At 38.3% G+C, this 24871-nt stretch overlaps 1 protein-coding gene across 3 annotated transcripts in view; it reads left to right on the plus strand.

The window, feature by feature from the left end:
* Positions 1–23909, plus strand: part of RMND5A (required for meiotic nuclear division 5 homolog A) — a 60479-nt gene extending 36570 nt beyond the window's left edge. Inside the window, exons 5-10 of one of the 3 annotated variants that reach the window (XM_045550032.1) lie at positions 12230–12396; positions 13077–13242; positions 15713–15815; positions 17720–17874; positions 19204–19291; positions 19774–23909. In XM_045550032.1, coding sequence (XP_045405988.1) covers positions 12230–12396; positions 13077–13242; positions 15713–15815; positions 17720–17874; positions 19204–19267 — 655 coding nt within the window. In that variant the 3' untranslated portion in view covers positions 19268–19291; positions 19774–23909. Of the gene's footprint in view, positions 1–12229; positions 12397–13076; positions 13243–15712; positions 15816–17719; positions 17875–19203 lie in introns of all 3 variants that reach the window. The other 2 variants (XM_045550033.1, XM_045550031.1) reach the window with 2 other exon arrangements.
* Positions 23910–24871: the final 962 nt, after the last annotated feature.

Below are 24871 nucleotides of genomic sequence, written 5' to 3' on the forward strand. Positions count from 1 at the left end.
AACTACCTGCCAGTTGTATAGCATCTTGTTTTTCTCTGCTGGGAAGAAGCACCATGGAGCCACGCACCAAGGAAAAGAGGAAGGCGAAGGATCGCAGCAATTCCTCCAGGCTTCCTAGGCAAGTAAGGAGGCAGAGGCCAACCAAAAACATTGAGATGGATAGAGGCACCATGGAAGACCTATATGAGAAGGAAGCTTGGAGAATATTAGCTATTTAGTTGCAACAACAGAAAGAAGGAGGAAAAGAATGGTGATATGGCAGAGAGAAGTGGCAGAACAGCAATTGATTATGTGCACAGACCTGGTCAGAACCCTGCTTACTCCTGTATTCTTGCCCTTGTATTTCTGAGTTTGTACAGATTTTCTTCCTTATTCAGATTGCCTTTGTCTGCTTTTTGAGTTCCTCCTGGCACCTAGAATAGCATTTACTTCATAGTAGACATTCAATACATAATGGAATAATATGAAGGAGAATTTTGAACAAACATGGCACCCTCCTTCACGTGTCAGAATGAAGGAAAGCCAAAAATAATTAGCATCAACAAGAGAATAACAGTAACTTAAAGAGATGGAGAAATATTAGAAAAAGAGAAACTGTCCTTATGGCTATGCCAGTTGTTGACATTTTGAGAGAAAAGTGCTGTCTTTAGGGGAAGCCAGTTGGTTGCCTTCCTAAAGTTATCTCAAAGAGTAATATTAACCTTGGTGGATTTGCCACAGTCTAGGATCTGACTTTTAGTCATGCAGACTTGGAAGAAACCTGTTTTTGTTTTTAACACTAAGAACAGGCCTGGGCTTTTAAAAACTATAAAAACCTGAATTGCTAAATTACATGTACAGCTTGGATTACTAGTGGCTCTGAAACTAGATCATGCTAGGCAGATCCATGTGGAAGGCACATGAACTTGCTAAGCATGGAGTTGGAACAAGAGGAGATTGTTCTAGAAAATATTGGCCAGGCGCGGTGGCTCAGTCCTGTAATCCTAGCACTCTGGGAGGTCGAGGCGGGTGGATCGTTGGAGCTCAGGAGTTTGAGACCAGCCTGAGCAAGAGCGAGACCCCATCTCTACTAAAAATAGAAAGAAATTGAGGCCGGGCGCGGTGGCTCACGCCTGTAATCCTAGCTCTGGGAGGCCGAGGCGGGTGGATTGCTCGAGGTCAGGAGTTCGAGACCAGCCTGAGCAAGAGTGAGACCCCGTCTCTACTAAAAATAGAAAGAAATTATCTGGCCAACTAAAAATATATATACAAAAAATTAGCCGGGCATGGTAGCTCATGCCTGTAGTCCCAGCTACTCGGGAGGCTGAGGCAGTAGGATCGCTTAAGCCCAGGAGTCTGAGGTTGCTGTGAGCCAGGCTGATGCCACGGCACTCACTGTAGCCCGGGCAACAGAGCGAGACTCTGTCTCAAAAAAAAAAAAAAAAAAATAGAAAGAAATTATATGGACAACTAAAAATATATACAGAAAAAATTAGCCGGGGCATGATGGCGCATGCCTGTAGTCCCAGCTACTTGGGAGGCTGAGGCAGGAGGATTATCCTAATAGGTAATACATGGACAAAGTAAGAAATCAAAAGTTAAAACAAGATCAAAATGCAGTGAAAAATAAATCTTCTCCCCATCCTTGCCCCTCAATCACTCAGTTTCTCTTCATACAAACAGTTACTATTTACCTTTTTCTCCATCCTTCCAGAGATATTCCATACATTTACAAGTTTATGTGTACAGTAGTCCCCCCTTATCTGCTGGAGATATGTTTCAAGACCTCCAGTGGATGCCTGAAACCACAAATAGTACAAACCCTATATATACTGTTTTTTCCTATGTATACATACCTATGGTGTACCTAATTTATAAATTAGGCACAGTAAAAGATTCACAACAATAATAGAACAGTTATAACAATACACTGTAATAAAAGTTAAGTGAATGTAGTCGTTCTCTCTCAAAGTATCTTATTGTACTATGCTCACCTATTTTTGGACCATGGTTGACAAAACAGGTAACTGAAACTGGAAAGTGAATCCGCAGATAAGGGAAACTACTATATTATATATATATGTCCATTTTTGTGTGCAAATGATTGCATTACTATATACAGCATTCTGCATCTTACTTTTTTTCACTTGAAAAATTTTGAAGTATTCACCTGTATACAGAACTAGTTCATTGTTGTTTAGTGGCTGCTGAGTGTTCTGTTTTAGGGATTAGACCTTAATTTTATTGAACCATTTCCTATTGGTAGACATTTGGTAGTTTCTAATCTTTTACTTTATAAGCCATACAGTAGTGAATATCCATTACACATTATTTTGAGCATGCCCAACTATATCTGGAGGGTATATTCCTACAATGTTGTCCCCAGGTGCATTTAAAATTTGGATTGATCTTACCAAATTTCTCTCTGTAAAGGTTGTCCCAAAATACAGTCCTACCACAGATAGCAAGGGTCATTATGTTGCAGCTGATTCTTCCGTCCATCATTTTTTTTTTTTTTTAATCTTTGCAAGTCTGATAGGTGTGTGTGTGTGGTGGGGAAAGAATGGCATCTCATATTTCAGTTTGTGTTTATCCTCTGAGTTGAGCCACTGTTAGCAAAGGCTAACGGTCTTTGTGAGAGCAATCTTAAAGCTGAAGGGATCACTACTGAGATACGGGACCATCTTATATCACAAAATCATTTTCACAAGCCTGTGAGAGCATTTCATTCACCATTGCCTGTGGGAAACCTCATAACACTTTTTTCAAAGAATTTGTAGTTCTGTTTGCAAAAGCCTCAGTACAATACCATAAGGAAACAGAAAACAATTGAATGGTTGTAAGAAAGGAGAGAGGGGTTACAGAATTTTTCACAGAAGAGAGGAAAAAGGTATTTTCTCGGTTTAGACCACAGAAAGGTTTTAGATTGGACTGGCTGTGAGCAGTATTAGGTGGGCTGCTGAAATATGGGAAGACTCCATCTCCAAGGTTAGCAATTAGGTGGGGATAAAAGAAACCACAAAGGTTTCTTGGTGGTGTGTGTGACCAGTGGTCCTAAAAATAAGAAAATGCTTGCCCAGACTTAAAAGAACTTACAGTATCAATGAATAAAATCAGCAGGAAATGATTCTAAAAAATAAAATTGGAGGAAGCAAGCCAGACATGACTGATCATGGAGCCTTGACTGTCACTGGAAATGAAGGTGACAATGATTCAGCAGTTTCTGGTGTCTGTTTTCATGTCCTTAGTTGTAGCTTCCTTTAGGTGGACAGTCTTCTTGATTCAGGTACTTTTTAATAGCCACATAGAACCACAGAGGAAACAAGGCTCTGATAGATGTGCCCGTGCAGAAGAGCAATGAAGGCTTGAACAAGTTGGATTATTTTTCAGAGTTTGATTTTTTTTTTTTCCCTTTCTCTCTCCCACCCTTTTGGGCTTAATTATGAAAAGGCAGAAGAGAAAAGAGTTGATGGATACATTTTTAACTCACTGTGCTAATGCACTAAGTCTGGTGGAAAAGGGGTACCTCTATTAAAGAGAAGCTAATTGAAAAATGGAAAGATGTGCCCATTGGGAAGGATACAGAAAAGGAGGTGGCAAATAGAATAGGAAAGCCAAAAGAGAAAAAATATTTGGGTTGATAACACTATTTTCTGTTGTCTACTTTACATTTGTTGCTGGTGAAAGTTTATAGGAAGCTCCAAGACTGTGTAATCCTTGGGAGAATAGACGTTACCTGAATATATCCTCATGAAGAACCTGAGCAGTATTGGAAATGAGTGGGCAAACTATGACTAGAGAAATTTCTCTGAGTAGAGAAATCTTTTTTTAAAAAGGGAAAATTTAAATAAACTATCCCTGAGATTAAGTATTTAAAAGCATGAGGAGTTAATCTAGCCAGGAGGCAGAACATACATGATGGAAAAGAGGAGGGAAACCTAAGAGGAAAGACTCTGGAGTTTGTGCTCTTACAAAGATCTGTTATTGGTTAGGTTTATAAAATCTCTTGGTTTTGTTGTAGGAAACTAGCAGTAAATAAGGCAATGTCACATTCAAGTACTTAAAAAAAAAAACCACTAATCTATAGAGTTGTGCTGTCCAGTGTGGTGACCACTTGTCACGTGTAGCTTTTGGGCACTCCTAATCTCTGCATTACTGAGAACCTCATGTAAAGTTGTGTGTTTGTGTTCTGAGTAGATTTAGATATGTAATACTATAGTTTGTGTGGTTTCTTAAATAGCATGTGAGGAAAAAGACTTACACCGACTTTGAGATAGTATAATATTAGTAGTTGCAGTGATGGATTCAACCCATAGCTGAGAAATGACCGTTTGAAAATATCTCAGAAATGAAATGTTAGCTATTCGTTTTAGTCTCTAAAGCAAAGTTACAGGGTTCTTAACTTTTTTGACCAAACTTTGATTTTTGTCATGTTTGCTTAATATTAAGCATTTGATTCATTTTTTTTTTAATAATGTCCTTCCAGGTCCACACCTGTGGAGTAAATAAATGTCATTCATTCTCCTGAACTTCAGCTTTTACCCCCAAGAGCATAGCCTCAAAGGAGACTAGAAAAAGAAGATACTTGTAAGCCTTTTAAAAATGCTGTGAAAGGTCATAGTGGAGTGTGCTGTGGAACTTGGCAAGAAACATTTTTTTAGTATTACCAAAAATAGACACCCACCCAGGTTTGCAAAATTGTAAGAAGAGAAAGAATAAGCAGGTGAATGCTGTCAGTAAGGTTCCTGAGGGAGAACAGCTAGCAATGAAGATGAAATCTTATATCAATTATTTTTGGAATGATAGGGAAATTTTAAATGTGGAACTAGCAATGTGCCGAGACTTTTCAAAGGCCTGACAATTAGGATAATTAATGCTAATGTTTCTGTTGGAATTGTGTAGATATAGGTTGCTTCTAATTTATTCACCTCAGTAGGTAGTATTGCTTTGGGGTCTCTTTATGCAGTGATCCCCAACTTTTTTGGCACCAGGGACCGGTTTCATGAAAGACAATTTTTCCACAGACTGGAGAGGGGGTGGAGGTGGGGTGCCATGGGATGGGTGATACAAGGACCGTTTCTTCACAGGCCACAGACCAGTACCGGGTCACGGGCTGGGTGTTGGGACCACAGTTAAGGAAGAGGGCGAAAATATCTCTTCATTAGGAGAATGTGGTGATGGCGAACAGAGATCATTGTGACACTGGTGACTTCACTGAGTGTCACTTTTTGGGTCTGCAGTGTTTCTTTCAACAGGAAATAGTTCCAAAAGTGACAGTGTTCTCATGGTGCACATTGGAGATTTGGGGAGCAGAATTTTTTAAGAAATCATAGAGTTAATAATTTAACTGAATTTTTAGTTAGCATGGTGGTGGTTCTTTTAAAAGTTAAAAATTAGACATTTTCTGCTAGAAATGTCATATAGAACATAGCACCTATTTGCTAATATTCCATTATCTATTTTTTTTTACTTACTTCTGGTCATATGGTTTCTAGTGCTTTGCAGGCAGTGGGTTAAGTTTTTGGTTACCAGTATTACTAGTTTTGTGCTTTTATGGTTCATGTGTTTTGTAGTCTTTGGATTTGGCTGTTGTCACGTTAATTCTACTCCTTATTCCTGCTCAGTGGATCAAATACTTAAATATTCAATGTGAACTTCTAGCTAAGAAAAGTGTCAAAATTTTTTGAAAGGGATTAACTAATATATGCATTTATGCTGTAAAAATCAAAGTAGCTCTGAGTATCACGTGGAAGTACCCAAGTAACTTTTGTCTTTTAAAGATATTAGGTCATTAAATATGAAATGTCCGATTTTGAATCAACAGTGTAGTTTATTATATCTCAAATAAGAAGCAGTACAATGAATCAAAGTATGTGCCTAAACTATCCACACAGTTTTGCTATCTTAACAGTAGGTTGCTTATACCAGCAGCAAAAAAGCCTGGAGAGCAAGTGACGATGAAATCGTGAAAGATGTTTTCTGCAGCTTGTTGAGAGTTAAATATTTTTCCTTGCAAGAAGTAGTCCAAACCTGGGAAGAAGTGATAGTCAATTGCTGCAAGGTCTGGTGAATAAGGTGGATGACAGTGTTTCCAAGCGCAGCCTCTGTAGTTTGACCAGTGTTGTTTGTGCGACATGTGGTCAAACATTGTCTTGCACGAGGATTGCCCTGTCTTTATTGACCAATCTTGGCTGCTTAATTGCAAGCATCCTCATCATTTTGTCCAACTGGTTGCAGCAGACATCCACTGTAATCAGTTGACTAGGTTTCATGAAGCTGTAGTGGATAACACCAATGCTGGACCACCAAACAGACACCATTAGCTTTTTTTGATGAATATTCAGTTTTGGACTGTGTTTCAGCTCTTCATCGTTATCCAATCATTGTGCCAAATGCTTGCAATTGTCAAAAAGAATCCATTTTTCATCACATGTAACAATGCAGTGTAGAAATAGTTGGCTTTTATGTTGTGACAACGAGGAAAGGCAAGCTTTGAGGCGATTTCTCTTCTGATGCTCATTTAATTTATGCAGTACCCATCTATCCAGCTTCTTTACCTTGCCCATTTGTTTCAGATGGTCCAGTATTGTTGGAATAATAATGTCAAACCTTGTTGCTAATTCACACCTAGGTTGAGATGGATTTGTTTCCACTACAGCTTTTCAGCTCATCATTACCCACCTTGGTCTCAGGTCACCCACATGGGTCAATTTCAAGATTAAAATCACTAGAATGGAACTTCTCAAACCATCAGCACACTGTGCATTCATTAACCACATCCTTCCCAAACACTTTGTTGATGTTTTGAACTGTTTGTGCAGCATGGGTTCCATGATGGAACTCATATTCGAAAATAACCTGAATTTTTTACTTATCCATGGTTTCACAAAAATTGCTCTTAAAAAAATTTGAAAGATAATCATAAGCCAAACATGTGTTTGAAAGAATGAAGATGTACTTTCACAATTAAAAAAAAAAAAAAAAAAACACCAAGAAGTGTCAAAGTGAAATGTCAGAGATATCATGTCAACTGTCAATACTAAGTAAATCGGACATTTCATACTTATAACCTAATAATTTTCTTACTAAAAATGATTTGAAGAACTGTCAGTTCATCATTCAGTAAACATACATTGAGTAACTTATGATTGAATGTCTATTTGCATCAGTCTCTGTGCTCCATGATTCAACTAGCTCTCTCATTTAATGCCCACCAACCCTTTGAGGTGTCCCCACATGTTAGTAAAGAAACAGATTTTATAGAATTAATTAACAGCCCAGATCCACACTGCAGAGCCAGGATTTAAGTTCATACATATTTGGCTCTACGAACCTGTGCTCTTTATCACTTTACCCTATTCAAAGTAGTGCCAGGATAGGTGAGTAAGACAGAGCAGAGCCCCTTCTTTAGGAGACCAGAGGCTGTATGCTATTGAATAGATCGTGATGTGTGCCGTATGAGAGGTTAAACTAAAGAACATCTAGAGTTCTGTGGATGGGGAGATTATTAGGAAAGTTATAGAAAATGTAATTGAGCCTGGGCCTTGAATTTTTCAGCCATATTTGCACCTACTCAATTTGTGTTTGATTGTACTTGTACAACAATTAACTAGCACTTACACTGGGAGATAGTATCACAGCTTTTAATTTCACAGAGGGAACAAGTCTTCTACCTGGACCAGCTTTAAATCACCAGAATATGTCATTGTTGCTGTCATTTGCCAGTTGCTAGATTTAGTTATCCGAATATGTTTGCTTTCTTTTTGGCCTACACCTCTCTCCGCCTCCATTCTATTCTCAGCAGGCCTGTTATTTTCCTCCTTTATCTCTTTATACCACTTGACAAAATGCTTCTGATTTATGCTACTGACTAACCACTGCTTTCTTATCCCTGTGTTGCATAATTTCTCCTCCTGGCACAAACCCTTTAGTTTTCCAGCCCAGCCCGCCTTCGTCTTAAAAAAGAAAGTGGGAGGGGCAGGAATCTTGGTAAGAAAAAGAAAACTAATCTTATTTTCTTTTTGATTCTTTAAAGATTCATGATAATTGGCCATAGACTCCCTGACGTGCTCTGTTCCTTGAACTTTACATCTTTCTTCATTGTACCACTCTGGGCCTTCCTTGTCTTTATAAAGTAACCTCCTATCTCTGAGATCCCTGTGTTCTTTCTCCTGTTTCTTTGCTAGTGAACCCATCCATGGGCAGTCCTCTCCACATGGTTCCAATATGCTTAAATTTAATTTACCATAGTTTAGTTAAATAACACCAGGCCTCCAACACCATGGTTCAGATTTCAGTCATGGAGGTATGTTAACTGTAATTGCATAAAACACAAACCTTTCTGCCGGCTCTTCAGTGCACAGTCACCACATAAGTAACAGATGCGCATCATGGTCACGACTAGTCAAGTCACTTCTTTCTGAGTGTCAGTGATTGGTCACTGTGCATCTGCTAGTCAGTTCACCCTCAGATCAGCAAGTTGTGTAGTTGTGTTGCCTCTTTAGCTCCCAGCAATATACTGAGGTGATGTTTTATTAATACAAAAATGGAATAAAGATAAGTTGCTGAAAGTGAAACAGGATGCAATTAGAAAGATTTGAAAATGATGACAGCAAAGTAAAGCTAGGACAAGACCTGAGCCTACAGGAAACTATGTTACAAAGTATGCTGAAAAAGTTCTGTGACTATAAAATCCAGGGTAAAGTTGCTTCAACATTTTTTTGCTTAAGTTGCACTAGAACAGAAAGATGCTTATGGTGTAAATGGAGCATTTACTTCTGCTGCTCTGGATTGAAGACCGTGTCTGTGTATGTGTATGTACATATATATATATGTGTGTGTGTGTATGTGTGTGTGTACACACACACACATAAAAATATAAAAATGGCAGTCAGTTTGGCTAACATCCAGGCCAAAGTGTTGAAGTTAGTTGCCTCATTGAAAGAAAATGGTAATTGTTAATAAAAGGATATTGAAGAAGAACTTTACTGCCAGTTAAAGATGTTTTCATTGTTTTCAGTTGTCACAGATTCACTAATGTTAAGCTATCTGAAGGAACTGCTAGCATGAATAAGAATGCTGCTGTGAAATTTGTACCCGGATTCCAAGGGTTAGTTAAGGCAGATTAAGTTATGATGATCGTCAGGAAGGCAACCCCATCAAGAACTTAGTGAAAGGCATAGGATTGTGAAGTGGTCACAGAGTTAAAGATAGACTGACTCTCTTATCAGGAGGCAACTGCAGAGAGTGACTTTAAAAATCTGTGCTTATCTGGCCAATTAACTGTGGCCAAGAAAATAGAAATGTGGGTTCTTGCATACAATCCAAAGGGTGTGAAAAAGAGGTCCTATCAGGCAAGAGATTCAGCTTAATGTGTAAATGTTTGTAGGAGTAAAAATGGGGTGTATCATCCTTAGTTTAGAAAATGACATTTTCCCAGGGAGGAAAAAGCTTAGAAATCCCTTGCCTTGTGAGATTAATTCTTAATGAAATGTAAAAACTTGTATTATGTGAATTTGTGTTTCATGGTATCCTGCTTGCCCTCCCAGTTCCTTTTTTAAGAGTATCTATTTAACTTTTCTAAACATTTCTTGGCAAGGAGTTGGAAGGAATTAAGCAATGCTAGTTTTTTCCTGATTATTTTGTAGCCTTGTTTATAGCAAAATTTGAAAATGTATAAAAATAAATGCAAGTAGTAAATTAAAAATTACATTGTCTAAAATGCCTCTCCAAGTTAAATGGCATATACAGGTATTCATAACTTGAAAAGCTTGAATCCATAATTCATAACTTGAATTACTTTTAGGAAAAGCAATTTGGAGTTACTATGTTGACCCTTTCATGAAAAAAGGAAGTTAAGAAATTTTGTTTTCTTTAGCATTAGCTTAAAAGATTATTACCTTTTTTTTTCTCTTTTTTTTATTATTTTTTCTTTTTTTTCTAATTTTTTTTGGAGACAGTCTCACTCTGTTGCCTGGGTAGAGTGCCGTGGCATCAGCCTAGCTCACAGCAACCTCAAACCCCTGGGCTCAAGCGATCCTCCTGCCTCAGCCTCCCGAGTAGCTGGGACTACAAGCACGCACCACCATACCCGGTTAATTTTTTCTGTATATATTTTTAGTTGTGCATATAATTTCTTTCTGTTTTTAGTAGAGATGGGATCTTGCTCACTCTTGCTCAGGCTGGTCTCGAACTCCTGAGCTCAAACGATCCACCTGCCTCGGCCTCCCAGAGCGCTGGGATTACAGGTGTGAGCCGCTGGGCTCGGCCAGTTATTACCTTTTTAAGTACAAAAGTAATATATGTTCATTATAGAAAAATTGGAAAATATACGATAGCACAGACTATTGTAAAAATCACTGTAATGTGGACTGCTATTCAGCTGATATTGATTGATGTGTGTTCCTGGGGTTTCAGCCCCTTGGTGCTGGTCTAATAGTTGGTGCCTGTAGCTCATGCTATAGCAGTTGATAAATAACGCTTGAAATCCAGCTTTCCCAGAGTCATTACTGTTAAAAATTCTGATGACTAAAAGTTATTTTTCTATATATCACACTTTCCTCCCCTTTTAATACTATCATATGAACATTTTCTTATGGAAATGAGGTAGAATGTTTTCTTCTTTCATGGATCTCCTTGTGGTCTTTGCCTTTTTTCTATAGCCTTTTATCTTTTATTAAAATTTGTAGTTTCTCTATTTTGCTGCCTTCTTTGCCTTTCCACACTCTTGCACATATACCTCTTACCAGAAACAGAAAAAAGAAAAAGCTTATTGCCTGTCTTTACTTGTTAGTAGGAAAGCATACTCATGCTTTTATGAGTGAGAGAGTTGGGATAAACCTTTAGAAAGTGACCTGATGTAAATACACTCCTTGGAACTGGAGGTCCATAAGATGCCTGATAGACTAGAGGTGACAGAAACACAGTACTGTTGATACTGTTGGTTGGTGTGGGGCATTCTTTTGATGCTGCCAGAAGTACCTTGCTGGTGTCAGCGAGTTTTCCAGACTTGGTGTTGCAACTTGCCTGCACTCATCTTATTGCCAAGCAAGGATCCAAGGCTTACTTAAATTTAAGTAAATATTTCTAAGTTCCAGATGATTAATATTTAAGAAATCACTTTGAGGTCAGAGAAGCTTCATGAATTGACTCTTAAGTTGTAAATGCATCAGCAAGTTAATCAGAATGTTTGTATGCATTTGCAGCCCTTTTGGGGAAGGGTAGGATTCAGTAAAGGTCCATCTATGTGAAGTTTAATCCCCAGTCAATCAATTCATTATGAGTAGATTGAAAGATTTTACTTTTGTGGTTTATGGAATTACTCACATTTGCTATTTATACCCATTTCAGACTCCATTTGTCTTTAGCGAATTGAGTTAGGTGGAGAATATCTGTCCAACTGAGGGTCAAATTCATAGAATATGATGTTAACAGCTCCTATATTTTAATATATTTAGAGAAATAAAGTAATGCTTCCTTATCACCTTATTGCAAAATTTGATTGTAACACTTGGCTGTATACTTTTCTGGTTTAGTCCTCATCTGACCTCGCGCTCCCAGTTCAAGATTGATTATTCCAACTGTTTGTACTATAGAGACTTGCGTATAGAGACGCCATACTTCAGATCATTCAAAACTGAATCTTCCACCCCGCCTTATTAGCACTACATTTGTACAAATCATTTTGTCACAGTGAGATACACTGTATGATATTTGTCTAGCTTTATCTTCCTGATTAGACTGAAAGCACCTGCAGGGGAAATACCTATGTTTACTGTTTTTAATCTCAAAGTGAGTATCACAAAATCTTGCAGTTAATGAAAGTTTGAATGGTTCCTCTTCAGAATCTTTGATTCACATATAAACAGGCCAGTTTAACATTGAAAAGAGCAGTGGATCTAGGCAATCTGGGCTGACATGTGCTTCAAAGTGTGGCCTTGTACAAGGTCAGATGCATCATATGATATGTCAGAGTCATTCATGTCTAGGTTTAAAACCTTAATAAATATGTAATTGTCATCTAACTTAATATTTTTTCTTTCTTTCACTGACTGAAAGGGCCTGTTTACGTATAGTTGGTGTTATGCTTAACTTTCTTTACAAGTCAGAGCCTAGAGATTGATGTTGTGACAGACATCCACAAGAGGGCAGACAAAACCCCTTTTTTGTGTTATTAGGTTTCAAACAATTTTTAACACACCTTGCTTATGCTTTTGATTATTGTTAAAATCCTTTTTGCTTTTTCTTCAAGGTGGGCAGTATCAAACCGAGAAATGCTTATAGCCCAAAACAGCTCCTTGGAATTTAAGCTACACAGACTGTATTTCATTAGCTTGTTAATGGGAGGAACTACAAATCAGCGAGAGGCATTACAGTATGCTAAAAATTTTCAGCCGTTTGCCCTAAATCATCAAAAAGGTGAGTCTGTAGTCAGATGATTTCGATGTTTAGAACAGGGCTGTAGCCACTACTGTAATTTGTTTATCTTAACTAGATCTACTACATATTTGCTAATAAACTAAAACAATTGTAGATGATAACCATTTGCAGAAAAAGCTTTGACTGGTGCTAGAACAAAAGTGAAACATTAGGGCCTCTTAAATGAGAAGTCAAAAAGAGACATTGCAGATTTTGGAATTCCATGTTAAACTAAGAGGAGATGTGAGGAAGATCAAGGTGTACACTTGCTCTTTTCCCATTCCTGTCTCACCTTATGCTGCTATTATTGCCATGACAAAGTGTCTTGGGGCCAGGGTGGCAGCTGTTAACCCCACCTGTCAGTGTGGGAGTACTGGCTAGCTCTACAGCCAAAGATGGGGGGTGACATAATTGTTATTCTTCTAGATAATGGTAATTGTACTGTGTGTGCTGTGGATAAGAAAAATATTTTCCATGGTTTTTTTTTTCTTCCTCTTCCCATGGTCTTTCTTCAATTTGGGGTGAGGGAAGAAGCCAAGCTTAAGGACCAGAATTATAAAAGACATTGTTAATATGTTATTTTAGGCTATATCAGTTTGTGTGGGAATATTGTTGCCTTTCTTGGCCTATTACCAGCAAGCAAACTCTAATGCTTTTTTTGCTGATGCTTTTTTATTTAGATATTCAGGTTTTGATGGGAAGCCTCGTGTATCTGAGACAAGGGATTGAGAACTCACCGTATGTTCACCTGCTTGATGCAAACCAGTGGGCTGATATCTGTGACATCTTTACACGGGATGCTTGTGCCCTTCTGGGGCTCTCTGTGGAGTCCCCCCTCAGTGTCAGGTATGGATATTGGTTCTGTTTGCTATTGAAATATGCACTGCATTAGCCACCTCCCTTTAACTTGTCTAGTTCTTCATATTTAAAGGCAAGAAAACTTTTGTCTTTCTGAAGAAAAATGCAATTGGTATTTCAAGGGATGGTCACAGTTGACAGCTGACATAGTTTTAGAGCAGGGTTCTCAAAGTGGGGTTTGAACCTTAGGGGATCTCTAGACCCTTTTCTGCAGTGTTGATGTTTATACAGATGGTATGAAAACAATGGTGGGTTAAGCTACTAGAGCCTTAGCACAAGTTGAGGCGGTGGTATCAGACTCCACAAGTACTTGCTATATTCCTCACCACCACACTTTGAATTTAAGAAATGCTAGTTTTGGCTTGGTGCAATAGCTTACGCCTGTAATCCTAACACTCTGGGAGGCCAGGGTGGGAGGATTACTTGAGGCCAGGTGTGGTGACAGGTGCCTATAATAGTCTCAGCTACTTGGGAGGCTGAGATAGGAGGATGGCTGAAGTCCAGGAGTGTGAGGTTGCAGTGAGCTATGATGATGCCACTGCACTCTAGCCTGGGAGACAGAGCAAGACCCCGTCTCCAAAAATAAAAGAAAGAAATGCTAGTTTTGATTGAGTGTGGTGGTACGCACCAGTAGTCCCAGCTACTCTTGGCCTCAAGCAATCCTTCTGCCTCAGCCTCCCAGAGTGCTAGGATTATAGGTGTGAGCCACCATGCCCGGCCCAACAAATGTTTTTTTTGTTTTGGAAAGTATAGTTACTTTCTATAAGAATGTTATTTATGATAACATAGTATGTTTTTTAAAATGAATTAGTACCTTTTAAGTTTCAGTTTTATTTTCTAATACATTAAATAATGATAGCTGTAACCCACAAAAACAAAAGCTCTTTGAGATCCTTAATATTTAAGCATGTAAAGGGGTCCTGAAGCCAAAAAGTTTAAGAACCTATTTTAAGAAAATAACCGTTAGCTCTTTTATTCATTTAATTCCACAAGTGTTTTGAATCTCTGCTATGTGCCAGGGACTGGGTGGGATACAAAGATGAATAAGGTGCAGTCTGCATCCCACAGGGTGTTCCACCTACAGGAGACAGACTCATGCAATTAACTGTAATGTGAGGCAGTATTGCCATCAGGTTTTTTTGGGGGAAAGACTCTAAAATGGGGTTGTACATGCAGGAAGTTTTTTGGGATCAGCACCTGTGGGGGAATAAAAGCAACAGGATTGGGCAAAGAGAAAAACAGTCACAACAAAGGTCTCCACCCATCCCTGAGGAGCTCTAGAACGCAATGGGCCTGTAGAGTTGTTTCAAATTTGGTCTACATGGGCTTTTGTATCCTCACATGGAACAGTCACTTGATGTGATCCTAGTCTGGTGGCTTTCTTCAACTGAGGACAGTCCTGAAGAGGGACTCAGCTGAGAGTTGGCTGCCAGCACTTCCAGATCTGAGAAAGGAATGCTTCCACCCTGAACAGGAGTGATTTGGATGTAGGAGGAACCATGCGAGAAAATGTTTAAGAGGCAAGAATGTCATCAATGACTAATAAGCAGAGCCCATTAAATGTGGTCATTTTGTAAAATATAAGGACTTCTCCCCCACCCCACCCCCATCCACACTAATGTCAGATTGTTTTGAAATCCTCTAAAAGCTTATTCTCAATTTCCTTTGGACCAAAAATGGTGTTCTAGCATCAGTCTACAGACTACATTTTGGGTATCACTGCTCTAGTAAGCATATACATTGGAGCAAATTTTGTAAGGAAAATAAACTTAAGTATGCTGATATATGTTCTGTAAGGAAGAGAATACAAAAGTGTGTAACATCTTATATATTGTTGGGTGAAGAATTCTGTGTGGGAACATCTCTTTCCTTTTTAAACTGAGATGCTAAAACCACCATATTTTGAAGAGCAGTTCTTAATTCCTATTCTTCTTCATTTGAATTGATGTGTTTCATGCTTCTTTCTTTTAATGATGGATTCTCCTTTTCAACACTGGATGCTTTGGTATATTTTTGTATACATTTAAAATGTATATTTTGAAACTTTACTGTTCTAATTATTGAGAAATTAAGCTAAAATTAAGTACCCTACCAGATAATGGCAGTTTTAGGTAGTATTTTTTTAATGCTTGCTTTTTTTTTTTTTTTTACTGCATTTTCCCCATATTAGTAAGATTTATTTAGTAAACGTATGGTTTTATTTTTGTATTTTTCCAAACTGGGATTGTTTTTTAGTAACTTCAAATATACCAGTGGGCCTGGGGAATAGGGGAGGGAAAACAAGTTATTTTTCTTCTAGAAGAAATGCCTGGGTTTGCTTTTAGCAGAGGAGAAGGCTCTGTGCCATTTCCAGTGGCCAGGGCCCTGGGCACACGAATCTGGAGGAATTGATGTCTCCTTGGACCAAGTGGCCTGACATCTAGCCTGGCACTGACGTTTTCCTCTTCTGCTTTCCCAGTTTCTCAGCAGGTTGTGTGGCACTGCCAGCTTTAATTAACATCAAAGCAGTGATTGAACAGAGGCAGTGCACTGGAGTTTGGAACCAGAAAGATGAATTACCTGTGAGTACCATTTTCTATTGGCTATTTACCCTTCCTGCCTTTAGAAGAATGTGGATGTTAAGGGTTTAAAATGTCCGCCATCTTGCCTTTATTGTAGGAAACATTATTGTAGCCATTTGACAGTTTTTTGATGGATATGTAGACATAATTAAACAATAGAAATGAGGAACCTAGTACATTTGGGGGGCATGTGAGGAGTATTCTTAGAATTTTGACTTAAACTGGCATTGAAAGCTGATGAAGGAAAACATCAGAAGTGGGGAGGGTTATGTATGCTGTAGCATGCAGTGTGTTCTGCAATGTAGTTCACAACCATTCCTACTATGATTTTTTAAACTATAAAAGCAATTATCAATGTAATTGGATTTAGTTTTGTCTTAAGCATTGGTGTTGATGAGATCATAGGTTTGTGTTGGTTATATTTTTCTAATACCAATTAAAATAAGTATAGATATATTAAAGGCCCCTGTAACACCTGCAGTCATCAGTGGACTTCCGTGGCTGTGTGTCCACAAGGGCTTCGGTTTTAAACATTAGCACCAATCCCTTGCCAACTCTAACTTCTCTAAGCAGTAGTTTGTTCATCTCTAAAATGGGGACCAGCCTTCTCTTTATGGGGCTGGTGAAGGCTAGAGAGAAGATAATCATACTTAGAATAATTTGGGACACACAGTAATTACTCAAATTGTGGCTGCCATGGTACAGTTAAGACATGGAGTGGCAAAGATATGTGTTGTGCTGCCAAGCCTCTGACAATAGTCACTAAGAGTCTTGCCTGGAATTATTATTCTTGTCATGGTTGTGTCATAGACCCTGAATGGCTAAAATACACTTTTGGCTTTTTGCTTCTTTTCTGCCACATCTATGCATGGGTTTATCTGCAGTTGCCACCTTGTTCTTCCAGCTGGTAACCCTGTCAGTTGGTTGCCCCAGTTTCTTCTCAAATCTTGTCTGGTCAAAGGCACAGGTGTATTCTCGGTCCTGAGTGTGGTCAGGACACAAAGCAGCACCCCTTCTCCACTGCTGCTCGTTTGATCAAGTGAAAAGAAACTTGAGCCTTCACTTGCTTTGCTAAAGCAGGTGCCCAGCATCTGTTAGTTTCCCAGTTATGTTGTAAGAATCTCTGATGCTTGCACACTAGAACAGAGAAGACTGAAATCTGAATTTGCCTAAAGCCTGTGGGTCAAGCTAGTAAAGCAGTTGGAGGTGGTGATCTGGCCATTGTTTGTCAGGATTGTTCTGTTACACTTTGTCAACTTTGTTGAAAGAGCCTGGGTAATGGGCTTTTCATATTGGTAGCCATTTTAGATTTAGAAGGAAAAAACCCAGAACTAACATTTGTGGAGCGTCTGCATATGCCACCCACTCTTAGCTTTTGTATGATCTGTTTTGTCTGCAGCAGCAAAGAGAAACAAGTGCCATGGGCTTTGATGTACAGGTGACAAAAGGTCCTGTTAAAACTTGGCTTAAAGCCCTGTTACAGGTGGTTTCTCTGGACTATTACACACAAAACATGGGAAACTGAGATCTGAAGCACACACAGGAATAAACCGTGTTTGGTCTGCCTTTAAAGGAGTCACTAAACTCAGTTTTATCACCCAGCTGTGTGTGTTACAAAATAGCCTAGTTGCAGAAGTCAAGCTTTTGACTTCTAGAATATCACGTCGCTTTTCACTCTAACTCTAGACTTAAGAATTTGGTTTGAAACGTAGTGTTACAAATAATTTTGAAGGCTAATTACCTTTTGAATGCTTAAAACTGTCCATCTTTGAGTTAGTTAGAAGAGTGCTGTAGAAAGTTAAATTCAGATGTGTAAATCTGATAAATGTTCTTTGCTGCACAGCGTGTATGTGGATGGCTTTCTGAAATATAACTTTAGCCTTTTTACTTTTTTTTTTTAACAGATTGAAGTGGACCTTGGTAAAAAGTGTTGGTATCACTCTATATTTGCCTGTCCCATTCTTCGTCAGCAAACAACAGATAACAATCCACCCATGAAATTGGTCTGTGGTCATATTATATCAAGAGATGCCCTGAATAAAATGTTTAATGGTAGCAAGTAAGTTTCTGACTTTTTATATGTTAGTAAATAAATTTGATTTTGGTATTTGATGGGAAGATAAGAAATAATGAGTTAAATAAATGTATCTAGATTTAGAAATAGATTTCTTAACTATTCATTTGGCAAAATAGGTGGTACCTGATCTTTTGTCAATCCTTTTAACTTGTTCGTGGATTTGGTGATTGGATTTATAAACATGATCTTTCACTTTTAAATTTTTGGGTAGATGATACATTTTCCCCCCTGTATACATATGGTAGCATACTATAAATTGTTCTGTACTTTGCTGTGTTTTCACTTAGTAATATATCTTGGAGATCTTTTTATATGCTTCAAAAAGAGCCCTCCTTCTTTGTGTGTTAATACTGTAGAATATTTTGCCTTATGGAAATATGATTATTTAGCCAGTTTCCTATTAATATAATAACATTTAAGTTGTTACTCCAGTACTAAAGTAAATTCCTTTCTACGTGATAAATAAATTCCTAGAATTGGAATTGCTGATTAAAGGGTATATACATTTCTAATTTTTTCTACATAATGAGCTAAACTTACGGGAAAAAAAAAGTCTCAGAAGCCTATTTCTAGCTTAGGCAGCTAGAAATTTTTTCACTGGTGTTCATTTCAGATCCTTTATGGTAAGATCCTTCTTTTAAAGGGGAGGCTTGGCTTGTGAAGAAGCGGTTTGTGCCCTTCCCAGGCCACCATGCAGCACCCACCCTGGTAGTGCAGATCAGTGGTGACTAGGATAGATTGTTGTGCAGACTCTGCAGGTATCGTGTGCCACTGTGAGGAAAATGGGCCATTCTTGATATGGGCTTGCAGCTGGCGTCAGATTTGCTGCCCATGAATGGATTATGTGATCGGTACGTTTGAAATTCATTTAGAGACCAGTGCAGCCTAAACCTTTGGAGAAAAGAAATTGGATTTACTTCTGAAACCCCAAAAGCAGTTTGCAGAAAAGTTGTGTTTGTTTTGGTTACAAAATAATTAGAAAAGAAATTGGATTTACTTCTGAAACCCCAAAAGTGGTTTGCAGAAAAGTTGTATTTGTTTTGGTTACAAAATAATTATCACTGATTTCCACTGAAGAAGAGGCTTTCAGTTAGGCTCTGGTATGGGTGGTATTCATTTGTGACTCTTTAAAGCTTGGTTAATATTAAGGGAAAGCATAGTTAATCCTCAAAGCAAAATGCAGACACGTATGTTGTGCTTATGTGTTTCTATATGTGTGTATAATTGTTAAAGATACAGGAACTAGATGAAAACTGAATGCTCAGTACTGATGCTGTTTCCTTGATGCAATGTTTTCTTTCTTGTCTTTAGATTAAAATGTCCATATTGTCCAATGGAACAAAGTCCAGGAGATGCCAAACAGATATTTTTCTGAAGAAATAACTTTAGCTTGCAATTTGTAAGTGAAACTGAATTGTGGGCACATTTCAGAAGAGAACGTTCCATTTAATGCAGCTAACCAAGGACTCCCGTGTTTATATAAGCTAATGCTCCAGAAACTTTGCCAACATGTTAGTGTACACACACTGAGGGGAGTGCTCCAGATGAATATTATCATAGGGCTTTATTATATTCTTGGTCTTCATTTCTGATCAAGTAAATACACCAGCAGTTGTCATTCAATGCAGGTTTTTGTACTTAATTATATGGTGATTTTTTTACTTTTTAAGAGCAGAAACAGAAATTGACCTCCTCGCCATGTGTTTAATATTTCTCCTGCTTTTACTTTTGTCATTTTCTTGATAATTGTAAGCCTTGAGAGTGTTTGTGAAAAAGTTTTATTTCCTGTTATGTATACATAATTAAATGAAAATTCTTCAGAAAAAGTTTGATAAATTGAATTGTGGTTATAAAACTAATTTACTTTTTTTTTTGCTTAAGGAAGAAAGCTGTGATAGATTCCAAATTTGCTTTTTGATGTTTCCCTCTGCTCCTCCTCCAAGAAGTCAGCACACCTGCATTTGAGCTCTGCTTGTAGCCCCAGCAGGCTGCCTGTTTAAAATTTCATCATTTAGCAGGCTGGTGTGAGAAGTCTTCCATTAGAATAGAGTGGAAAGGAGTACTATTGTTTTTTTGCTTTTATTGCCAAGAGGTGCTTGTTTTAAAAAGTTTGTTCAATAAAATGAAATTCTGAAGTTAGAAGTGTTCTTAAGTTGATATTTGCTCTCTTGGTCTTGGTAGCCCTATTCTCTGAAATCTGCCTTCAGGACTTGGCTATCTATTGCATTTGTATATCATTGCAGACACAGTGTTGTGCGTGTGTGTATATATGTGCACCAGCATTGAACATTGTGTACCTAGAAGGGAAGAAGCATGTTTCAGTCCTAAAATGCAGTTACCAGACCCATCATTTTAAATCCTAAAGTTAGAAGCTAGCATATTTTCTGTAGTACGGACTATGTTTATTGCTGTTTTTGTGTTTGAATAATATACTGTTCAATGCCTCTCTTCTGCAACGTGTATCATCTCATTGACTGTGAATCTGTATATTATTCTAATGGATACAGATAATGCTCTTTTCTCTTGTGAGGTAGCTTCATTTAATGCACTGTCCAGAAATAGCCATGTGTAAAAGTCTTTCTCTATATGATGAACTACATGGAAAAGACTTCTGTGGACATAATTCTGACTTAAACTCATGAAGTTACTTCATTATGAGAAGAATGTCATATGGAAATCACCAAATATTTTGCAACTTTATTTCATCTGACATGGAACTGAACATCAACATAGGAATACTTTCATGAGAAAAATGAAAAAAGAAGAAAACAGAAGCAAAGAGAAATGTGGCACTTCACATTTTCTTATGGACTTAGTTTGAGGGAGGGGGGACAGATTTGGTGCTAAGTTAATTGGAAGCTGGCAGCATTTGCAGTAGTACATCAGCCTGGATGGTTTATTCTGAAATGTTTGCTTGGGAGAGCTGGGATTTGTTTGTGAAGGAAAAGCGTACTGCAGAAAAGCCCTGCTTAATTACCATGTGGTCAGGCTTGTGTAGATGGCTACTGTGTGCTGTGTGGGTTAGCCAGGAATTGTGATTGGCCTGGCTCTGTGCTTGCCTTGTCCAACCTCAGTCTGGCCCTACAGTGAATTTTGCCCCATGATTCTGTTTCACTGTTGGAATCCTCTATAAAGTTCCCCCTCTTTCCACTAAAGCAGTGAAGGAAGAGAGCAGAGACAAGCTCCTTGGACTGCAAAAGAGAAGGTAGAAAATCCAGGCGACACTCTGGTCAAGGGTGTAAACTGGTTTATTATGTATATATTTTTTTTCCTTTGAATTAAAACCTAGAGTGTCTTTTTTTTTTTTTTTTAAACCTTTTTCTCCCTAGGCCAAGTTTAGCTTTATTCAGAACTTATTCTCACCTTTCCACCCCAACACCTGTACAACATTTAGGCTTCACCTAGATTTGAATGATACAGACATGCTCTAGAGGTTGGTGATAAATATTTTTCGTAGCCAGTCACTTCACTCATTTGGCTTGGGCCACTTTTAAGGACAAAGGACAGAGCTCTGTTTCGTCCCTCTCCCAGTGTTGGGAGTCCCGCTGATAGTTTTCTGTGCAAGCTCCTGAAAACTTTACAAAGATCATGCTTTAACTGAAGCATTTGACTTTACAGCTTCCTATGTAAGGTCCTTGTAGTCCCACTGGGCAGAGTGAGGGTCAAAAATTTGAAATTCTATTGATTTGACAATTTAACATGAAAATTTTTGTCTTGTGACCTTCTTTAAGTGCATGGACTTAAAATTCATCAGAGAGTAAATGTGAAGGAGAGGTGGATTTGAAGCCAGATCTTAACCAAAGATGCTAAAATACAGCATTCTGTCCTTCCTGCTTTAGAAACACCTTCACAAATGGTGTTTTGACCACATCATTGCTCGTGCTATCTGCATTTCAGCAGCACGGGAGGATGCTATTTGTCTTTCGCTGCCTCCACTTGCAAAAGGTAATGGTAGAGGCAAGGTTTTTTATAGCCAGACTAATTATAATAATGTACATTGAAAACAATTCAGAATGGTTTCTTAAATTTCTTTGGGAACCATTTCCATTTATCAGTTGTGGACAGAGGCCATGGAACTATGCTAAACCAATAAAACCTTATTATCAAATCTTTAGCCAGAGCATCTGTGTTTTCAAATACAGTCTTTACAATGGCTAAGGTTGTCTTTTGATCTTTTTTCTCCCTTGTGTAATCATTACAGATGCCATTCCTGTTGTTTTATTGGTGATTATATGAGACTTCTAATACATAAATGAACGGGTATTGGTGCCTCTTTGTTTTAAAAATTTTGAAGAAAAGAGCCACCTCATATTCATAGGGTGTGTATTTTGTGAGTGTGTAGCATTTAATTGAAAATAAGAAAGTTATGAAATAAATCTTTTGTTTTAACTTTTCTGTAGCAGCTAATGTATACAGAGACACTAAAACCCACACCACATTTTGTGGGGAATGAGGATCCTTTTTTATCTCTCCAAGTGGTCCCACAGGTTATGCAGTTTAAATTCAGTATTCTTTATGCTGTGAGTTATTTCAGCCTCAGTGGTTTCAGCCTTTGGGACAATGGATATTGCAAAAACCAAGAGCTCTTGGTTATCCGCACAAGACAAGCTGCTGGTAGACTACATTAGCCCTCTGGTTTTCCAGCTCAACCTCTGATCAAGTGGACTGACAGCCAAGCTGGCCAGTCTGTTTAGTCAGCTGACTCAGGTTATTTTCAGGGAAGGCATGGAGGCATGGTTTGGTTAGTTTCATCACTAGGATGTGTAAGGTGACAACACAAACCAAATACCTTTCATTACTTAACTCTACATACATTATCTTCGGTAACACTAGAATGCTATGGTCTTGAGGGAATGTTAGTAAGGAACACATAGAGAAGGTTGGTGTTTCATAAGCCTGTCCAGCTGTGGCAGGCTTTATATGGTACAATAGTGTTTACTATAAGCAGGTACAAGCTTCACGAACTGTTCTTAATGAACTATAATTGAATAAATACCAAAAATAGAATGACATGTATTTTAATAACAGATGAGACAGTTAGTTTTAGGATCAATATTCTGGTGTTTGATTTTACTTCAAGACATAGCGAGAGAAACAAAGTTTTGTTTTCAAGACATTTCCGCTACAGTTTTAAACTATACGGGGCATATGCTTCATTTACTTCCAAAGAGGCAAAAGCAGCTGGAATTGGCTTACAGCACATGCTTTCTTTCATGTTAGGGGTGAGGACCTACACTCTTATTTAGCAGTCACTTAACCTTCTCCCGTAAGGCAGATGTGGGGTTCACTAGGATTTAGTGCCTGATATTTTCTTTTGGGAAGGGGTGGGAGTGAATGTATTAGGGCTGGGAGGGAAGCAGGAGAAGAAAATGGGAGCGTGAGTGAGTGTGCATGTGTCTGAAATTCACTATTTGCCCCACCTGTACCTAACAAGGAGCAGGTGTTTGATGTATTTTGCTCATGACTGCAGTGTGCATGTATTTTTTTTTTCCTCCTCTGTGTTTTCTAAACTTACACTAAAAGGATTCATCAAATCATCTTGTTCAGATGTCTCAGGATTGTATTTCTTTTGCTTACCCTGTGCTCTTGGGTTCTATAGTATTTCTATAATTATGTAACAAGAATAGTGTTGCACTGTAATCTATCATATAGAGCTATATGTATGGAAAATTTTGATCAGTTTTTTAACAAATGTATCCTGTTTGCAAAGGCACAATAAAGTTGCATCTTATAGACTATAGGCAATAAAGCTAACAATAAACCTTATTTAACACAAACCTTATTCATATTCTCTGTTCATTTGACTTTTGAAAAAAATCTAGCGTATCCAGTAGTTTCAGGGATTTCATTTTAACTTTAAAAATTCTGATATATTTAATTTATAAATTTCAGGCTTATATAATAGAGTTTTGGAAAACTATAAGAAATGCTTTGTTAATATGTGTATTCCTATGTAAAACACATGGCTTCTCCTGTATATATTTTTAAAGATTAAAGAAATGCACATTGCAAAAGTGTTTTGTGGAACGGTCTGTATAAATGTGCCAGGTGACAAGGGTATGAGGGAGGGAGTATGGATGGAGGTGCCAATTGTGAAAAGAGAAAATTGCTGTTTGTAATTGCTAAGAATATGCCTGTAAAGAATTGTAAGAAAATGCTTTTGTCACCATTTTATTCTGCTATACTGTGCCAACAGTGTGAGAAAGGGAGGTGGCTGAGCACCATCCCGAGTTTCTAAGTCAGGGATTGAGTTAGTGTTTCTGGGCAGCTACCCCCTCATGCCCATCCTGTGCTCTGACCAGAGTGGTAGTGAGTTTGTGACTGGCAAGAAGAGCTGCAAATCAGGCTGCTGGTGGGGTGGGACATGTGCACTCACCGTTTCCAGGGAGGGACAGAGGCCGAATTGCCTATCCTACTCAATGACAAGCTAAGGTGGTAAGGACCAAGAATTTATTTGTGCTCCTTTTGTATATAGTTTAGAGAGAAGCTTGGTCTTATCTGAGACTTTAGAATGTTTCCTGCCTGTGGAAACCTAGCAGAGGCCTGGCACCACCTTTTCCTGCAGCATTTGGGCTCTCCAGGACTCAAAGTGTGGTCCATGAGTCAGCAGCATCAGAACCACGTGGGGGGTTGTGAGAAATGCAGAACCTCTCACAAACCCAGCCCAGACCTACTGAATCAAAGTCTGTATGGTCATGAGAGACCTGGCTTCCCTTACAAGGAGCCTCATGGAGGCTCCCTGTTTTATGAGGTATCCTCCCTCTTAAATGTGGTAGGTAGAGATCATACATACTGAGCAGAATTTATCCTTTTCTTGATGACTGAGTCCTGAGTCATGAAAAGTTAAATTTAGTGTGCTTCGTACTGTTTTAGTTATTTTTAAAAAGCATCCAACTAATTGAGGGAGTGTTGTATTCTCAATGGTAAAATGCATTTCCACCCCCTCCGCAGCTAAGCAGGGGAAGGTGAACACCAAAAG

This window comes from Lemur catta, chromosome 4, assembly GCF_020740605.2.
Source record: "Lemur catta isolate mLemCat1 chromosome 4, mLemCat1.pri, whole genome shotgun sequence".
Lineage (NCBI taxonomy): Eukaryota > Metazoa > Chordata > Mammalia > Primates > Lemuridae > Lemur > Lemur catta.